This window comes from Rissa tridactyla, chromosome 6, assembly GCF_028500815.1.
Source record: "Rissa tridactyla isolate bRisTri1 chromosome 6, bRisTri1.patW.cur.20221130, whole genome shotgun sequence".
NCBI classification, from domain to species: Eukaryota; Metazoa; Chordata; class Aves; order Charadriiformes; family Laridae; genus Rissa; species Rissa tridactyla.
The window spans coordinates 27,044,573-27,061,701 of NC_071471.1; the positions used below are offsets into that span (position 1 = coordinate 27,044,573).

The window sequence follows — 17,129 nt, forward strand, 5'->3', positions numbered from 1 at the left end:
TCTTCCTTGGGAAATCAAAGAAAAACATCTATCAGCGCTACCAGTTAGAAATAAAGAAGTGTTATACGTGTCAAATGAAGATTAGGAAGCTGTGCTGAAGATCTCTACAACAGCCACAACAGGTCAGAAAGCCGCTGAGGTCCTGCCTTGCGCAGTGGGATGCTGGCCCAGCCGCTCTGCCGGCAGCCAGGGCAGCGCGATGGAGCAGGACGCCTTCGCTTGCTCGCTGCTTCTGCAGGTAGCTCTGCTCATCCGCACCCAGCTCTGCAACAGTGCCACCCAGTGCACCCTCAAATAGGAGCCTTGCTTACCATTATAGAAACTTTAAGACCTAGGAAACCTGGGATGGGTTTATCTTTCCAGCTTGGAGACACCTCCGCACCTCCCCGAGCGTGGTGGTGCTGTGATAGCAACGGCAGCACCCGTCCTTCTGGCTGGCGTTTTGAAACACGACTTTTCAGCTGCTTGTGTAACCACAATGCTGAGAAATGTCATAGAAACAAACTAAAACCGATACCGGCAGGTTTCTCAGTCAGCAGCCTGAGCCCTGGGGACTGGAGAGAAGCTACAAATAGCACGAGAATTTGTCACGGAGCCAGCTCCACCGTCGGGGGCTGGCCTGGAGCCAGCCGCAGTTAATCCATTCTCAGCAGTGCTGGAAGGGCCGGGGGGATGCTACTGATACAGCTGCATCATCCTCTCCCCTGGCACTCTTCGAGGAAGGGAGCAGACCTGTGTCTTTGCCTCGAAACAGTGAAATATTACTTTTTCCCCTGACAGAAGCTTAGCAGGAGGCACACGGCAGGGCTGGCTGCTGGCGTTGGCTCACTGGTGCAGCACAGCTCCGGGCACGCTGCTTGGCTGAGACGGGGTTCAGGTGCGGTTACCGTGCACGTGCCACAGTGAACAGGCAGTAATTCGCTTCCCTCCAGGCGGTTTAATTTGGTTCCCTGAGGGTAGGTTGCCTCACAGCACTTTTTGCCAACAGAGCAGTAACAGACTGGGTCTCTGTCCACCCCATTGCTGTGGATTTGCAGCATCACCTTCCTCTGCCCTTAACAGAGAAGCTGTTTGTGTTTTAGTCCTGCAGGCACGGTCAGGGAGGCATTTTTCTGGTCTTTTTTCCAATAAAGCACATCATTGTCAGGTTATCTGTAATGAAGGAGCCCTTGCCACCAGGCAGCTTCCAGCCCCAAGGAACTGACATGGAGAAAGTCTGACTCTTTCTGGCTTTTTGGAAAAATATCTGTATTTTTAAGCATGAGGGTTTCTAAGACTCAATGGTACTGCTATGCCATTGCCAGCTTTGCAGATTCATAGCCTTTGCATCATGAAATTGGCCCAAATACCGTGACTTTAATGGGTTTGCTTTGAAGAGCACATGCTGATGTTTGGTCTCTCTACCCATTCTTTGCTCTTGTCTTCCCCAGTGCCTGCCTGTTCCCAGCCAGCATGGCGCAAGGTTGTCCACCTCCTGAGCATGTCGTATCAGGTGTTTGGGCCCCTTGTACGAAAGCTCTTTCTCGTGCAGGACCTGGCAGATGATGCTGTGAAGAGCAGTGAAGTTTCCCAGCCCTCGCCAGCTCCAGCACACAGCTGGAGCAACTCTGGTCACCTGAAAGTCCGGCAGATCTTCCTTCACTGTTTATCAAGAAGAATAAAAGCAGAAACAGGTAAAATGAAAGACAGAATCTCTGCTTTGACTGTAAAGCAGGCATCTGGGGGAGTAACTGGGTAAGAGCTGGTCCGTTTTAATGGTATAACAGGAAGACTTCTGCCTAGGACTGAGATCCAACTCTTCTGGTCCTGGCCCTGCCACTGGCTCGCTAATTGTCCTGAACAAATCACTCTGCCTGTGCCAAGCTCCCTTACCATCCCAGCCACCTTTGCCACCGCCCTGCCTGTGTTGGAAAGTAGAAAACCAAAGAGTATACATTGCAATGTAGCACTGTTTGACTCATTTTGTTGTTCTAACTGATGCCAGAAAAGGTGTTATCCCCCTTTCCATAGGCTGAATTACTTTTTGTTGTAGACTAAAAAAATGTGGCGTCTCTTGTTTTCCACATGAGAGCTGCCACAAGTGACTTATAAAGTCCTCTGAGCTTTTATAGCTTCAGGGAGGAAGGTGCCAGGGTTGAGGGCAGGCATTAACACCGTTGTGCTGCTTTTAAATGGGCACCGAGGTTAATCATCACCCCATAGGGACCTTGAACTGCAGCCTGGGGGAAAGCTCTACACTGCCTTTGACTGTGGAACTCCAGGGCCTCCCTGCTCCCAGGGGTGCTGTTGGTAGCCGTCACCTCAAGCGGGGTCAAGTGCCGTAGGAGAAGTCGTTTTCCTGGTGGGACTTTAACCAGGGTTACTATGACAATCGGTCAGCAAGCTGCCAGCACCGCGTGTCCTTGCGTCTCCCCGGTTTCTGCCCGCCCCGGGGTGTTGAAGCGTTTGGAGCACAGCAAAGCACCTTCCCTTCCCAACTGTAATGAGATGCAACCGTTGCTCCAGGAAGCACGACTAACGAGGGAGCCCTTGGGAGAGGCAATGCACCCTGATAAAGCCCACAGCTCCATCACCTACTGCAGGGAAGGGATGTAGCAGTCCCTGTGTCCCACCGGAGACATCCAGTGGGTGTCTGGAGTATGGCTATATGGCTCCTCTTCCTATAGAAAGCAGTGTACCAATGCTTGTGCAGGCACTTACCCTGGCAGCCCTCTGGAGAAGATGGAGATCAAGTGTTCCAATACAACTGAGGTGCACTTAGGTAATGGGAAAGTGCCCGCAGAAAATCTGCCTGGGGACTCGGGAAAGGCTTTGAGGTGGCAACGGCCATCTTTAAGGAGGACGAGGTAGTGCAGTGGCTTGGCTCTCTGGCACGAGGTGGCTTAGAGGAGGTGGGGGACGGAGTCATCCAGTGGGCGCAGGGGTCTGTCTGTCCCAGCCAGCGGCTCCAGCGCTGACTTTTCTCGGGGCCAGCACTGGTGTGGGGATGATGCTGGTGCTTTTACCGGGAGCTGCAGGCAGCACCTCTCCTCCTGTCTTCCTCACATACTCTCAGTCCCCACACTAAGTCCCAGCCTCATGCCCTCCCTCCATATACCCTTTGGTGCACACCTTTATCGACAAGCGAGTCCCTGAGACCCTCTATCCCCAAGAGCACATCTGCACCTTCTTTTTGCACCGCTGGCACTTTTCCACCCCCGAGCCACCCGGGGGCTGCCTGGTTCCCTCAAGCTTTGGCAGGTGGTCTCTGCCCACCTGCAGCACTAATAGGACAGGAAGACCCCAGCTCTCCGGGAACACACATGGCACAGCCGGGTCCGTCTCCCGGTCCAGGCAGCTCTCCCTGCCTACAGGCAGGGGCCAGGAGCTGGCTTCCAGGTCTGCCTCTGCACAGGCTCCAAAACTGGCCCAGGCTGCTCCATTGCATCCCAAGGAAGTTCCTACACTCCTGTGTGTCCATCCTGGTGTGGGACGCTTTTGCTCTATTCTATCCGCCTTCCGTTTTGCAACAACAATTATGGCTGGGAATGTAAGGTATCATATCTGTTTTCAGAAAAATTCAAGTTAATTGGATAAAGCATCCATTGTCTCACCCCAAGTCCCTTCACACTGAAATACACGCCTGGCTACTATCCCCAGGGTGCAGCACAGATCAAAGCATTTTTAACACTATCTAAACTAATCATTCCTAAAATCTCCTAACTTGTTTGAATGAAACTTGCTATGAATGGGGGGTTGGACTAGATCTCCAGAGGTCCCTTCCAACCCTACAATTCTGTGATTCTGTGAATGGTATCTCTGTGCCATTTCAGACCGTAACTATGTATTGAAACAAAGTCAGAGCATTGACCACTGAATTTATGTTATTTATTTTCTGTATAATGTAAACTCCAGTCTAGCAAACACTTAGGCCTGTGTTTCAGCCCAAGGCGTGAGTGCTCGGGCTCGGTGGCCTCAGTGCAGCTATTCATGGGCAAAGCCAAACACATATGCCAGTGTTTTTGCGCTCTGCAGCCTGCACGGAGGGATGTGACTTGCTCTTTCAGAAAAGGGATTCTTAAAATTCTCCTCTGGCCCGTGGTGTGAGGTTGGGGGGCTCAGAGATGGGGGTTGGAAACACTGTGCTGGCTGTTGGAGAGGTCCATCAGGGCCAAAGTGCCGCCCTCAGATCCAGATCTTCCTGGCGCATATAAAACAGGTATAAAACAGCCTTGTGGGGCAGGAATGAGGGATATCTCGGGGTTCGAGGCCACCCTGTGGCCTCACTCCCTGCGTGATTCCTGTGCTCCTGGTAGCTGATGCGAGTTGCTGAGTTGAAGCCGGCTGCGAATTGCTCCTGCAGCAGGAGACCCCCATCCCGGGCAGGCAGGACGGCATCGTCTGCAGGAGATTTCTCAATTGCATTTCTTAATGCGTTAGAGTCTGTTCTCTCTTTCCATGAGCCGAGCTGCAGTTACCCACACATTACAAACCTGTGTCGCAAGGCAAATGTAGGTTGTACATAAGTCATACAAAATATAATTGTGTAACTGCATTAATGCATTCCTGAGCTAAGGTGCTGAAATATGGTTTAGCTGCAGAAAACAGGGATATGGGCTTTAAATTATCTTACTTGGGCATCTCTCGGACAGAGCTGGCGACGCTGTGAGCAGATCACTGCACCTCCTCTGGCAGAACAGACAACCCCTTGGCAGAAGGCGCTCTCTAGCATGTTTAATGACATTTTTTACAACACCCTGAGGCAAGCCGCAGCAGCCAGGGACCCCCAGCCCCACCTGCACCTAAACCTGAGCAGGCATTCACAGCCAGGGGCCCACGGGAGTCTGGTATCTGCTGCGGGATCTGCTCCTGCATCCGCTGGAGAAGTGCTACTCTGCCCCCTTCTGCTGCGCGGCTCCTCGCTCCTCTCAGTGAGAGCCAAACCTGGCTGAGCGCCTGCCCTGCACGGCACCTACCCTACGTACGCTGTGATAACTCGTCAGCAAAATAAATTTTAAAAAAATGACCTTATTTAGCAGCATAAGGCTGACCCTGGTGCAGGGCAGTTTGGGGACATACTGAAAACCCAGGATTAAGTGCACTGCTTGAACTCTGTTCTTCATGGTGACCACATCCGCAGTGGTGAGGTGCCTCCAGACCAAAGCTTTATCACTGGTCCAGCTACAGCTCTGCAACATAGTTCTGGCTGTAGAGGCTTGCCTGCTGTCTCTTTTGTACCTCTTTGGCCTTGTTTTTCTTTGCTCTGTTTTGTTTTCTTACTTTCAGAAAAGCAGGGATCCCTCTCTCTCCTCTCTCCAAGAACTTGGACCTCAGCAGCAGTGCCAAGCAGGCCAGGGAGCCTTCCTCAGAGCCCAGCCAGAACCACTGCTGGTCCTGCACAACAGGGTTTGTCCCTTCAATCGTAATAACTTTTTTAGTTTTTCAACTTCTTAAATCTCTCTCTTTGGTTTCTTGTGTTTTGAATACATAATTGGATAATTTCCAGGGTGGAGAGCTACTCAGTAATTGTATATACATGAATCACGACATCGTTCGTGCGCTTGCCTTGGACCCAGTTCCCATATCCCAGAGGCCAGTTCACGCTTCCAGAGTTTATTTACTTCCCTTGGTGTCATAACTGTAATTTGAAATTTTACACCATTTTGCATGAAGAGATTTCAAAGCACTTTCTGCCACTCCTAGAAACAGAGGAAAATTCCCACCTGCCTTCCTTTTCTCTGTCTAGTCTCCTGCAAGTTCATTTTTGTTTCTCTATACACGTGGCAACTTGTCGGCCAGCCCAAAGCCCCATTTCCTTTAGATGACGGAGAAAAATAACACAAATGGATTTGCAAGAGATAAGACAGAGAAAGGAGGGAAGGCAGCTCCTGAGGCAGGAAGAGCTGTCCGTACAAATGGTGTCTCCGTGGTGGGAGTCTCGGGACTCCCAGGATACCCTGGGTCCCTGGATATGATGCCTCCACACTGCAGGTCCTGCAGAGAGGCTCCAGCACCGGGACTTCAAAGGCAGCGGGCCTGAAGGCAGGATCTGTTCATGCAAAATGGTGCAAAATGGCCGTGACTGTGGCTGCTTTCCATCCCTCATGTGTTCGGGTTGCTCAGACACCATCTGGAGATGAAAGCTTCCTCACAGGGACAGGCAGGGAGCCCTGGGCTAGTGGGTCCTAGGGCTGGAGCTGGTGGTGTCCCATAAGCAAAGGGTGTGCCTGGAGCTCCTGGTCCCTGCAGTGCCTCCACAGGAGGATTCCCCCACTGGTGAGAGCTTGGGCAGTTTCTAGGTTGTCGCAAGTAACGTCAAGGCCAGGACCAGATCTCATCACAGGGTTGAGATGATGGTGACACTCCAGCTGCTCTCCTGTCCCATGGCAGCTGCAAAGCTGCTGGGGGCTTCTCTGCATCTGCTGAAATCCCAGCTGGGGGACACAGTGTGGTAAAACAACCTTTCTCTGGGGTGCCAGGAGCAGATTTCAGGGTGGCCTGGTGTGCATAATGGGACAATCTCACTTCTGCACTAAGCCAGGTTACCTGCAGGTAGAGCTCCAGGGGTGGTGTGGCACCGTGCTGTCCCAGCCCTCAGCCGGCTGGATTTTATCTGCAGCTCCAGCTTATCCTGACAAGGGGTTTTTCTTTGCCAGCAGCACCCAGTGCCATTGCCTCCTCTCCCTGGGGACAGCCGAGCTGTGTCTCTGAAATGGACAACTGGGTAACAGGAGAGAACCCCGGCTGACGTAGCCCATCCATGCATGCCCTGAACACAGCGCTGCCTTACACCACGCACGGCGTGTGCCCAGCGCTGCCTCACCCCATGCACACCCTGTAAGTCTCCCCCACGCAGGGCGGCCTCACCTGCCCACCCCTGGACCTGCTGCGCAGCCTGTACCACCTCACCCCCGTGTGCTCTGCACCCACTCCTGCCTCCCGTGCGTGGGTGCTGCCCATCCACCCCATCCGCGCTTCCATGTCCTCAACCACTGCAGCGCTTCACCTCCACCTGCTCTGCAGACACCCTGCACGCCGGCCTTCCAGCTGCCTCATCACCCAGAAATGTGGGGGAGACTTCATTCTTGCACCAAGCGTCCAGAGCATGCCTGATGCCCCCCTCCTCTGCCCTGGTTTCCCCCCCAGCTCTCCTCCTTCCTGTCCTCCCGCCCCTGCTCCAGCTTCCTGCCCTTTGATGTGCCTCCCCTCCTCTGCTCCAGGCTACAAACAGCTTACTAGGTGGAGATGACTTCTCCCCACCCCACAATTAGGTGCAATTACAAGGTTATGCTTTTCCCTGAACCTTTGCTCTGGCGTGCATTGAAGGTGGACAGGCTCACGAGCAGAGTTCTGCTCCAGGCTAACGACAGGAGGGACAACAGAGCAGGGCCCTGGTTTGTGCGGGCGAGAGGTGCTGGTGGGTGCTGGAGGTGGGTGCTGGAGGTGGGATGGCCACTGAACACGTCCTGCCCTGGTGGCCAGAGCAGACTCAGCTGCAAGAGCCTGATCCTGCTCTGTTCCAGCACGGGAACAGCAGATACCTGGGTGAATCCTGCCATGGTCAGGCAGAGCCCAGAAATGTGCCCCTGGGGAAGGTGCAGCCAGCGCTTGCGTGGAGACAGGTCCCAGCAGCTGGCAGTGAGCTCGGCTGTCAGCTCTCATCATCTGTGCTTCCAGGTGTGCGGCGCCCCTTGGCTGGCAGCCGCCAAGCAGAGGAGCAGCGCTCCACACGCTGCAGCCCCTGGGCTTCTGAAGATGCTGGAGGTGGGACCTCTGTGTCTCCTACCAAGACTGCCCTTGGTTCCGGTTGTGAGGGAGCTGATGACTACAGCAAAGCTTCCCCAATGTGCCATCTCCGCTCTCACGGGGGGTCAGGACTATCAGCTCTCACTGGCTCCTGGCCCCTCATCACCTACTGGCCATGTCCCAGGTCACAGAATCACAGAATCACAGAATGGTAGGGGTTGGAAGGGACCTCTGGAGATCATCTGGTCCAACCCCCCTGCCAGAGCAGGGTCACCTAGAGCAGGTTGCACAGGAACGCGTCCAGGTGGGTTTGGAATGTCTCCAGAGATGGAGACTCCACCACCTCTCTGGGCAGCCTGTTCCAGCGCTCTGCCACCTTCAAAGTAAAGAATTTCCTTCTCATGTTTAGGTGGAACTTCCTATGTTCACACTTGTGCCTGTGAATGTATGGTCCTGCAGCAGGTTTCAAGGAACGTGGCTGGGTGAGCACCTTGCTGCTCCAGTGTGACCTTGGCCACAGGGTGCCAGGAGCCAAAACTGCAGTGCCTGGCCACCTGGGCACAGCACTGGCAGGGCTAGCGCTGCAGGGCAGCCCTTGGGTGCTGGGCAGTGCCTGGGGGTGAGAGCGAGCGTGAGCCCCTCCTGCCACAGCTGCGTGAAAAGCTCCATCAGAACCACTCCATCCAAGGGTAAAATGCTGCCACCACAGCCAGGGAGTCCTCGCTCCAAGGAATCACAGAGTGGTTTATGTTGGAATGGACCTTGAAGATCATCTGGTTCCAACCCCCTGCCATGAGCAGGGACACCTCCCACTAGACCAAGTTGCTCAAAGCCCCATCCAGCCTGGCCTTGAACACCTCCAGGGATGGGGCATCCACAGCTTCTCTGGGCAATCTGTTCCAGTGCCTCACCACCCTCATCATAAAAAATTTCTTTTTGATATCTAATGTAATTCTACCCTATTCCAGTTTGAAGCCATTACCTCTTGTCCTATCACTACATACCCTTGTAAAAAGTGCCTCTCCAGCTTTCCTGTAGGCCCCCTTCAGATACTGGAAGGACGCTACAAGGTCTCCCTGGAGTCTTCTCTTCTCCAGGCTGAACAACCCCAACTGTCTCAGCCTGTCTTCACAGGACAGGTGCTCCAGCCCTCTTCATCATCTTCTTGGCCCTCCTCTGGACTCTCTCGAACAGGTCAATGTCCTTCTTGTGCTGAGGACACCAAAGCTGGATGCAGTACTCCTGAAGGAGGGTGCTCCATGTGCAGATGTGGATATGCACACTGATATACCTCCACATGCTTGTCCTCACGCATGAAGGCAAATGCTCTGCTGTGGCCAAGGCTGGCCATTCTGCAGCGCTTTCTCCTCTGGTTGCTCTGTGGGATGCAGGCAGCCGAGCTCAGGAGAAAAACTGAACTTGCTGATCCGCTGTGGGGGGATGGATCTCACCTCTGCAGTGCACTACGGCATGGCACCGTTTGTACCATCCAGGTCAGGCTGTCTGTACGGGGTTTTTCTGATTGCTAATGTGTTTGTATCACAAGAGGCGCAGATGAACGTGGAGCTTGCAGAGGGTCTGCAGGACACCTCTGAGTGACGTGGGCAGTCAGAGCAACCCCATCAGGGACACGCACGTGGTGGCTGCCAAACCTCTGACGGAGCTGGGTGCAGGCAGGGAGACCCCCTGGGTGCTCCCCTGCCCCATGCCAGGCGCTGTCATGGGCCCATGGAGCAGGTGCTCCCCCTGAGCTCTTTACCCCTGGCCGGCGCTGCTGGGTCTGCGTTGGATGAGCTGTGCTCAGCTCTGATGGCCATTGAGGTCCTGGCAGCACCTTGGCTGTGGCTGTTTCAGGGGACAGCCCTGGTAAGGGACAGGACACAGCTATTTGTGTCTCTTTGGGTGGCATTTGGGCAGCCAAGGGCCCTGGAGTGTGTGTGTGCATGTGTGAGCAAGGCACACGGTGCAGCGTGTAAAAACACACCCAGAGAGAAAGTCTCAACAGAGATCAGATTAAAAGAAAATGTAATTAAACACAGAGAGCATCCTGTCCGTTACTCAACTCCCCTTGCATAACCCTCGGGACTGGCTGCCTTCACAGATGGCTGCTCTGCCGTCAAAGTCATTTGCTGGGCACCTGTTGGAAAAACTGCCAGGTCAGCACAGAACTAATTGCACCTTCTTTCCTTCTAATCTTTCCTTCTAATGAGATGTAAAAGTCTAGAAGAAAAATTCCTGAGAGGTCTTGCAGCTCCCCAGACGAGCCCGTGATGCCTCCTGCCACTTAATCCTTCCCACGTATCCTGCGAGTGACTGTGATGGGGACGAGGACGTTGCTGTGGCCTGGAAGGCTTGAGCGGTCCCCAGCAGAGGAGGTTGCACGTCACCCCCTGGGAGCACGGTGATGGCTGCTGCTGGGCCAGGGGGAGCAGGGTGGGAACGCTGCTGTCCCCATCCCCCCTCAAAGGCTGTGGCACTTGTCCCCCTCCCCTGCTGTTTGCACCCAGGTCCAAGGCTCTCATGGGCGGCCGGACGGCAGAGAGCTCCACGGCTGCAGGGCGATACCCAGACACGTGGGGTGCCTTTGTTTGCCTGGGTGAGCAGCCAAGTTGCAGCCCATCTCCAGCTTCGTACCAGCTGCAGATCGGAGGCAGCTGACTGGCCTGCCAAAAAAACAAAACACATCGAGGACCAGGGAGTGGCTTGTGCTACTGATGAATAATGATGATCCCAGCATGCTTATAAAAGGACGAGGAGGAAAGCTCGCCACAGAGCTGTTCCTCTCAGCCCTGGTCCACTGCAGAGCATCCCTCCGCCTCGACAGCCAAGGTACGTTTCTGAATTAAGAGATTCAAAATGGGAGCTGTGTTTGTGTCCGCAGCGGGGCCCATGCCCTGCAGCAGGTGACAGCCTGGGCTTTTCTTTTAAACTTGGGGAAAAAGCTACTGCTGCCCCTGTGGAGGAGTTTCTGGCCAGGGGAGCCGAGCAGCCCCAGGCTGCAGGGTCTGCAGGTGCCAACCTGTCCCAAGCAGAGCCCCAAGCACGTGGGCAGCATCCAGGGGTTGCTCAGGGGTGAACTGCGCAGCTCCCAGCTCTGCTCCGCAGGAAAACATGTTCTTTCCCTCCTCACAGCATGCTTTTGGGAGTCGGTTCATGTTTTATTTGGTGCTGATTTGAGTCTTGACCAACTTCCCCACCCTGCAGTGCTGTGTACCCCTTGGCGCACGAAGACCACCCCAAAGGCAGCTGCGCTGTCCCTCCCACCACCTCGCAGGGCCAGGCAGCCCTGGCACATATGGGGATGTCCCTCTTGCCATGCAGGTTCTGCACGTGTATGCTGCTCGCTTCCACGTCCCGGGGCCATGGCTCTGCCCCGGCTCTGGAGCATGCTCCTGCTGCTCCAGCATTTTATAGCAAAAGCCTCTGCATCTCCCCTTCCCTCAGCCTTGGACAGATGATGATGCTCCTGCGTGTCCTCGGGCGTTTATCACCCCTGCATCTTGCCAGGTGTCAGGCGTGGGTGATGGGTACAAGTGCTCTCGGCAGGCATTGCCTTGCTGCCCACAGAGCTGTGGGGCACAGCCTGAGCACAGGCAGGGCCTGAGGCCATTTTGGGCTGGGGACTTACTTGGCACAGTGCCTTCATGCTCTTCTCATGACCCTTTTCTCCTCACCATGCCCCCGAGGTGCCCCGCTGCAGGCATCCTGTCTTTCTTGCCATATTTCACACAAAGTTCTGCTGCAGGGGGGCCCCAGCTCTGCTATGTTCCTCTTCTCCAGGTCCATTTCCCACCCGCATCCCGGCGCAGCCATGCTGGGCACGGCAGTGCGGCTCTCGGTCCTGCTTGGCCTCCTCAGCTTTGGGAAAGGCCAGATGTTTCACATGGGACCGTGCCCAGATCCGCCAGTCCAAGAAGACTTCGATATCAACAAGGTGTGAAAAGCTTTCTAAAAAATCTCACAGCGGGTAGCGAGCTAGGCTACGGGGGCATGGGACCGATGGCAAACTGCCTGGGTGCATGGGGGGGGTTGGCAAGTCTGCTCTTGACACCTTGTGCTGGAGATGCCAGTGTGGGTCTGTGGCCCCGACACCCCCCCCACAGCCTCTTGCCCCACGGAGGTGGGTGCTGGAACAAACCGAGCAGGCAAAACTGGCAGCAAATGAGCCAGGCTGCTCTGCCCCAGCCCTCTCGTGTTAAAAGCATCTCTCTGGATTTTCTTCTACCAGTATTTGGGGAAATGGTACGAGATAGAGAAGCTGCCCTCAAGTTTCGAGAAAGGAAGCTGCATCCAGGCAAATTACTCGCTGAAGGAGAATGGGAAGTTCAAGGTGATCAACAAGGAACTGCTGTAAGTGTTTCCGTTCAAGACGTGTCCTTGCTGCAGCAGTGGTACTCTTGTCACCTCTCACCATCCTGGGTCGTCCTTTTTCTCCAAATTGCCTGTTTCTGGGTCTGAGGGGGCCACCCTGTGCTTGCAGTAGCTCTGCTGGGATAATGGCCTTTTGCTGTGGTTACGACAGAGATGTGGGTCCCTGGTTTCTGCTGGTGGTTCCCTGGGGCTCACCCGGTCTCTGCCTCATTGTCCGAGGTGAGGACTGGGAAAATAGATCAAATGGTCATGGCGACCCCAGTGTGAAACAGCCTGCGTATCCCCCCTGACTGCTTTGTGATCCCCAGTGATGGCTGAAGAGACAGATGCCCCGGGGCCTGTGCCGGGGGGATCACGGGGCTGGTTATGGGATGGCAGCCATCACTTTGTGGCCCTGCGTGCTGAGAGGTGCCTGTGCCTTGTGCTCCTCTCTGCTCCAGAGTAAAGGGACCCGATGAAAAGGGGCAGGAAAGGTGAAGCACACGGGTCATTTTTACTTAAGCAAATATTTGTCAGCCTTTTTCTGGACCCTTTATCTTGCACTGGCAGTAACTGCTGTGTAAGGGGATCAGCAATTGTTGCCAGTTTAAATCAGTGAGCAAAGTGAATGCACTGATTGTGTCCTTTATTATACTCAATAGTCTGCAATTAGCCCGAGCCCTCCCGGCTTTTTGCAAGGACCAATGCAAATATTAATTAAGATTAATTAATAACCCATCACCAGCCCTGGCTGTCGTGGGGTGCTGCTGTGGGTGGCTGAATGAACGAGAGGGAGCGAGCGGCGAACGCAGTGCTGTCCCCTGCGCTCCTGGCATGGCAAGGGGACTTTGTTCTGGCTCACAACAACAACAACAAGGCAGCAACACATCCCTTGTGTCCGGCAGAGAGCAGCGTCCATGCTGCCCGCTGACTGTGCAGCACTGTCTCTGCAGCTCCACTGCGAGGGCAGCGCCTGGCAAACAGCTGGACATTTATTTGCGGCTGCATTAATCTGCGGGAGATTAATCTGACCATTCAGTCACCACCGCAGCAGCTCAGGACCCTGAAATGTCAGGAATATTTTGGGTCAGGTGTGCACTGTGCATGGGTCCAGCATCAGCCCCTCAACCTCTGTCTGCTGCTGGCAGCGTTAGCTGCTGCCTCCTTGCGTGTTCCTGTTTCACAGGGAAGCATGAAACTTTCCTGCCCCACAGGTGTTGAGGCATCCAGGGAAAAATGCAATTATAAGATGGGCAGCCCAAGTCATAGGGCTTGCTGCCAGCAGGGCAGTGCTCTGGACCAGCAGCGAAACAAACCCTGGCTCACCGAGCAGGGACAGGTAATTTGTGTGCAGAGGAATGTGCTGTGACCTGGAAAAACGCAGGTGATTAAACAGATGTGAACACGTGCCTTCCACAACCAGCAGGAGTTGAGCTGCTCCCTGGCATATCCGAGATCAGTGCTGGGATCATCCCGTCCTGTGTGGAGGGGTCTTCCTCTCCGTCTTCTCTGTCACCGTCCCTGTGGCACTGAAGAACACTCGGAGAGAGGCACCCTGGGGTGCTGGGATGGTTTAACCTGGGAGAGCATTTGCCCCGCTGCATCTGGCTCAGGACCTGGTGTGCCCTGGGCGCTGCTGAAACCCCTCCCAGGGACGAGCTGTCTCTCTGGGGATGCTGTGGTTTGCTGGTACATCTTTCAGCCACCTCTTGGCAGGTGGATGCATCAGGAGGGATGATTTAGTGGAAGCAAAAAAAAAACCAAGTGATTTCAAACTCACGCGATTTTATTTCTTGCCTTGTCGTTCTCCCCTTAGTTCCAATGGCAAAGTCAACGAAGTTGAAGGAGAAATCATGCACATGGATGTAAAGGAGCCGGCCAAGCTGGGCGTCCGCTTTAACTGGTGTAAGTGTGTGGCTGGGAGGCTCGGAGCCCCAGCGGCCCCAGCAGTGCTGTGGGCCAGGCATGTCCGGGGAGCAGCACCTGCATGGAGCAGGCACCCCTGCCGTGTCACCAAGGGTGGAAAATAAGCCAACGCAAGAGGTGAAGCTGCCCCGGTGACTTCAGCGCAGCACCATGGGGCGGTGGCGAAGGGTTAGGACAGAGGTTGTGACCAGCAGGATGTGGTTTGGTGATATTTACACAGCAGTTACAGCAAGAGCCCCCACAGGGGTAGAGCACTCTTCACCAACTGATCTCAAAGATGAGCAGCATTACTGTCCCTACAGGTCTTTCACAGATGGGTCGGGGGCGGGAGGCAGCCCCACATCCACCACAAGGGCCATGAATAGGCGTGTTTTTCTGAACACAGCGATATAGTTTCTATCCCACCCTGCTTCTGCTTATGAGTGCCTTTGAATAACCATTACTAACGTGGTTTTGTTTGCTTTTTCTTCCCTGGTTGATGTACCCCACGACAGGGGCCTGCAGAGGGGCAGTGCATTTTATCCACGTGTCACAGCACTTTCCTCTGTCTGCAACCACACTGGGACAGGGAGCAGAAGTCTCCCCTCGGCTCCCTTTTCACTCTGCTCCCTCACACCTTTTCCTTGGCTGTTTCACAGCACTCACACAGATGGGTTATTTGGAGAAATGGGTGGAGCAGGGGTACTTGTAAAGGACAATTATCGTTCATGAGCACAGCCAGACTTAGCTATGCGCTGCCAAGGCATTGCCCGCAGCCATTTTGCCTGCAGAGTGAGCAACCCCAATCATCCTCACTGGACATGAGCCTCAGAGAACATCGCCCAGCATTCTTGAGAGCGTCAGAAATAAATCCCAGGGCACTTAACGCCTGCCTGCTGGACCCACCTCTGCTTTCTGCATGATGGTTTGAAGCTGGAGTGGCTGTCCCTCAGCAGTGCAAATGCTTTGGGCGTAGCAGCCTGACGGAGAACAGAATTTGGCCGAGGTGGCTCGTGCTGGTGGGATGGACTGAGCCAAACTGATTCCCACCGCCTGGGCTCCAGCTGCCTGCGTGGGGCAGTGGGTGGTGGGGAGGGAGGTGGTGGTTTGTGCTCCTCAGATCACCGGTGTCAGCTCCCAGCCCTACAGCTCCTTCCCACCAGCAAGCACCCTCACACTGGCACCAGCTGGGCCAGTTGTCGGTGGCCTGGCCAAGCTGTTCAGGTCACAGTGTTAACTTTCCAACAAGACCATCCTGGCTGGGGCTTTGTCCCTCTGGGCAGAACAAGGAGTCCTGATAGGCTTTTACAAATTGTAGCTCCCTGTACTGACCACAATTATGTGGCTCAGGAGCAGCTAAAGTGGGAACAGCATCAGGAGTCGTGGCTCTAGTGCTGCAGAGCAGTTCCAAGTCAGTTACCCACAGCATTGACGGTGCCTTTCTTTCTCCTAGTCATGCCTTCTGCCCCTTACTGGGTCATCTCCACCGACTATGAAAACTACTCGCTGGTTTACTCCTGCACTAACATCCTCTGGCTCTTCCACATTGATTATGCCTGGATTAAATCAAGAGCTCCCGAGATGCACCCAGAAACAGTGGAGCACCTGAAGAGCGTTCTCCAGTCCTACAAGATTGACACCGAGAAAATGATGCCCACGGATCAAGTGAACTGCCCTCCCGAGATGTAACTCCCAGCATGCAGTGACACAGCACCAGACCAGCGATGAACTTTGTTGCTTTCTTTATTATCCATTAGAATTTCTCTATGTAACAGAGAAATGTAACAATCCTTTCGCTAATGGTAGTTTGCCTGCCCTGAGTTACTCCTTGCTGTTGTTCCCTCTATTGCTCTCCCCCCTTTTTCATCTCGATCTGACTTTTGCAGAGTAACTGGCTGATTCAAAGCTAATGCGTGAAGAAAAGAAACCCTGAAGTGCAGACGTGAAGCTCTGCTGTTGCTGTGAGTCCTCCAGTGTGTGGATGTGAAAGGGTATGAGATGTGATGTGAAAGTATTAGTCCCGGGGGAAAACCTTTGTCATGTGCCCCCAGATTTGTCTCCCATTTTTGTCTTGATGCTTCTGGGCCTGCTTGGGGTCTACCGTGTCTGAGCTACATCATGGGCTCTGCCTTCCCAGCGGCAACGTCTGGACACGGAGGGTCGGTCCTGCAGCCTGGGAACTGAGACTGGGGGCCTTGAACGTTTTCTGGTGCAGGCCTGTATTTATACGTTACTGCCAAGTCAGCAGATCTCCTTGCTAGAAATCAGATCTGGCCCTTTGCATTTAAAGTCTGAGAAGTCTAAAAATGCCCAGAAATTCAGCATTGCCCCATCTGCAGTGTCTGTACATCACTTGCCTCAAGTGAGGCTGGTCCTGCACTCCCGAGGGGTCAGCTCTGAGAGTACCTGTAAGCAGACAGAGAGACGGGTCTGCTCCCTTGTCCTCTCCTCCCCAGGCTTCTCCCCAAACCCTGAGAGATGGCAGGCTCTGCCTGACGTCCCGCTCACCGCCCCTGTACGTGCCCAGTGCCTGCTGGCACCGCATCTGCTCTGGCAGGTCCTCACCGGGCACCGCGACAACTCTGCTTGAATAGCATTGATGCAACTCATTAAAAACGAAATCAAAATATCTGCTTTGGGGCTTTTGTACCTTCCCAGCTGTGTGATCTTTCAAGCAGGACAGGGGGCTCGGTGTGCAGGGTCTCCCCCTCCTCTGAGGCCATGGCACTGCGAGAGCAGGAATACAATGCGACATGACCAACCACATCTGAAGTTAACTGGTTTGCTCCTGGAGGTCTTTCCAGCTCTCTGGGCTCAGATGTGTGGGCTTCCCCCATGGTGTGAGAGCCATGCCAGCAAACCTATCGTGGCTTTGGCTGGCAGTGACACCCATCTCCCGCTGCTTTCATTGATGTGAAGAAACAACGATGTGGATGTAGAATACCGTAAATCTGCATGAAATGTTCTGCCCTCACTGTGGTGGGACCCTGATCGGTGTGGGTGTACAGCAAAGCCCGTTCTTGCTCTGGGAGGGCTACAGGAGCTGGGCCGGGAGCCAGCATGTCGCTAATCCTTACCAGCCTGAGGAGGCTGAGATGGGAGGGAAGCCAGTAGGGATCAGAAACAATTGTCATGTTTAAGCCTTTATC

General features: G+C 54.3%; 1 protein-coding gene across 1 annotated transcript; it reads left to right on the forward strand.

The window, feature by feature from the left end:
• Positions 1–1,292: 1,292 nt before the first annotated feature.
• On the forward strand, positions 1,293–16,582 carry APOD (apolipoprotein D). The gene is made up of 7 exons (XM_054207520.1): positions 1,293–1,673; positions 9,936–10,126; positions 10,233–10,554; positions 11,506–11,659; positions 11,954–12,075; positions 13,892–13,980; positions 15,434–16,582. Exons 4-7 carry the CDS (start codon positions 11,537–11,539, stop codon positions 15,667–15,669), a joined length of 570 nt encoding a protein of 189 aa, XP_054063495.1. The 5' UTR covers positions 1,293–1,673; positions 9,936–10,126; positions 10,233–10,554; positions 11,506–11,536; the 3' UTR covers positions 15,670–16,582.
• Positions 16,583–17,129: the final 547 nt, after the last annotated feature.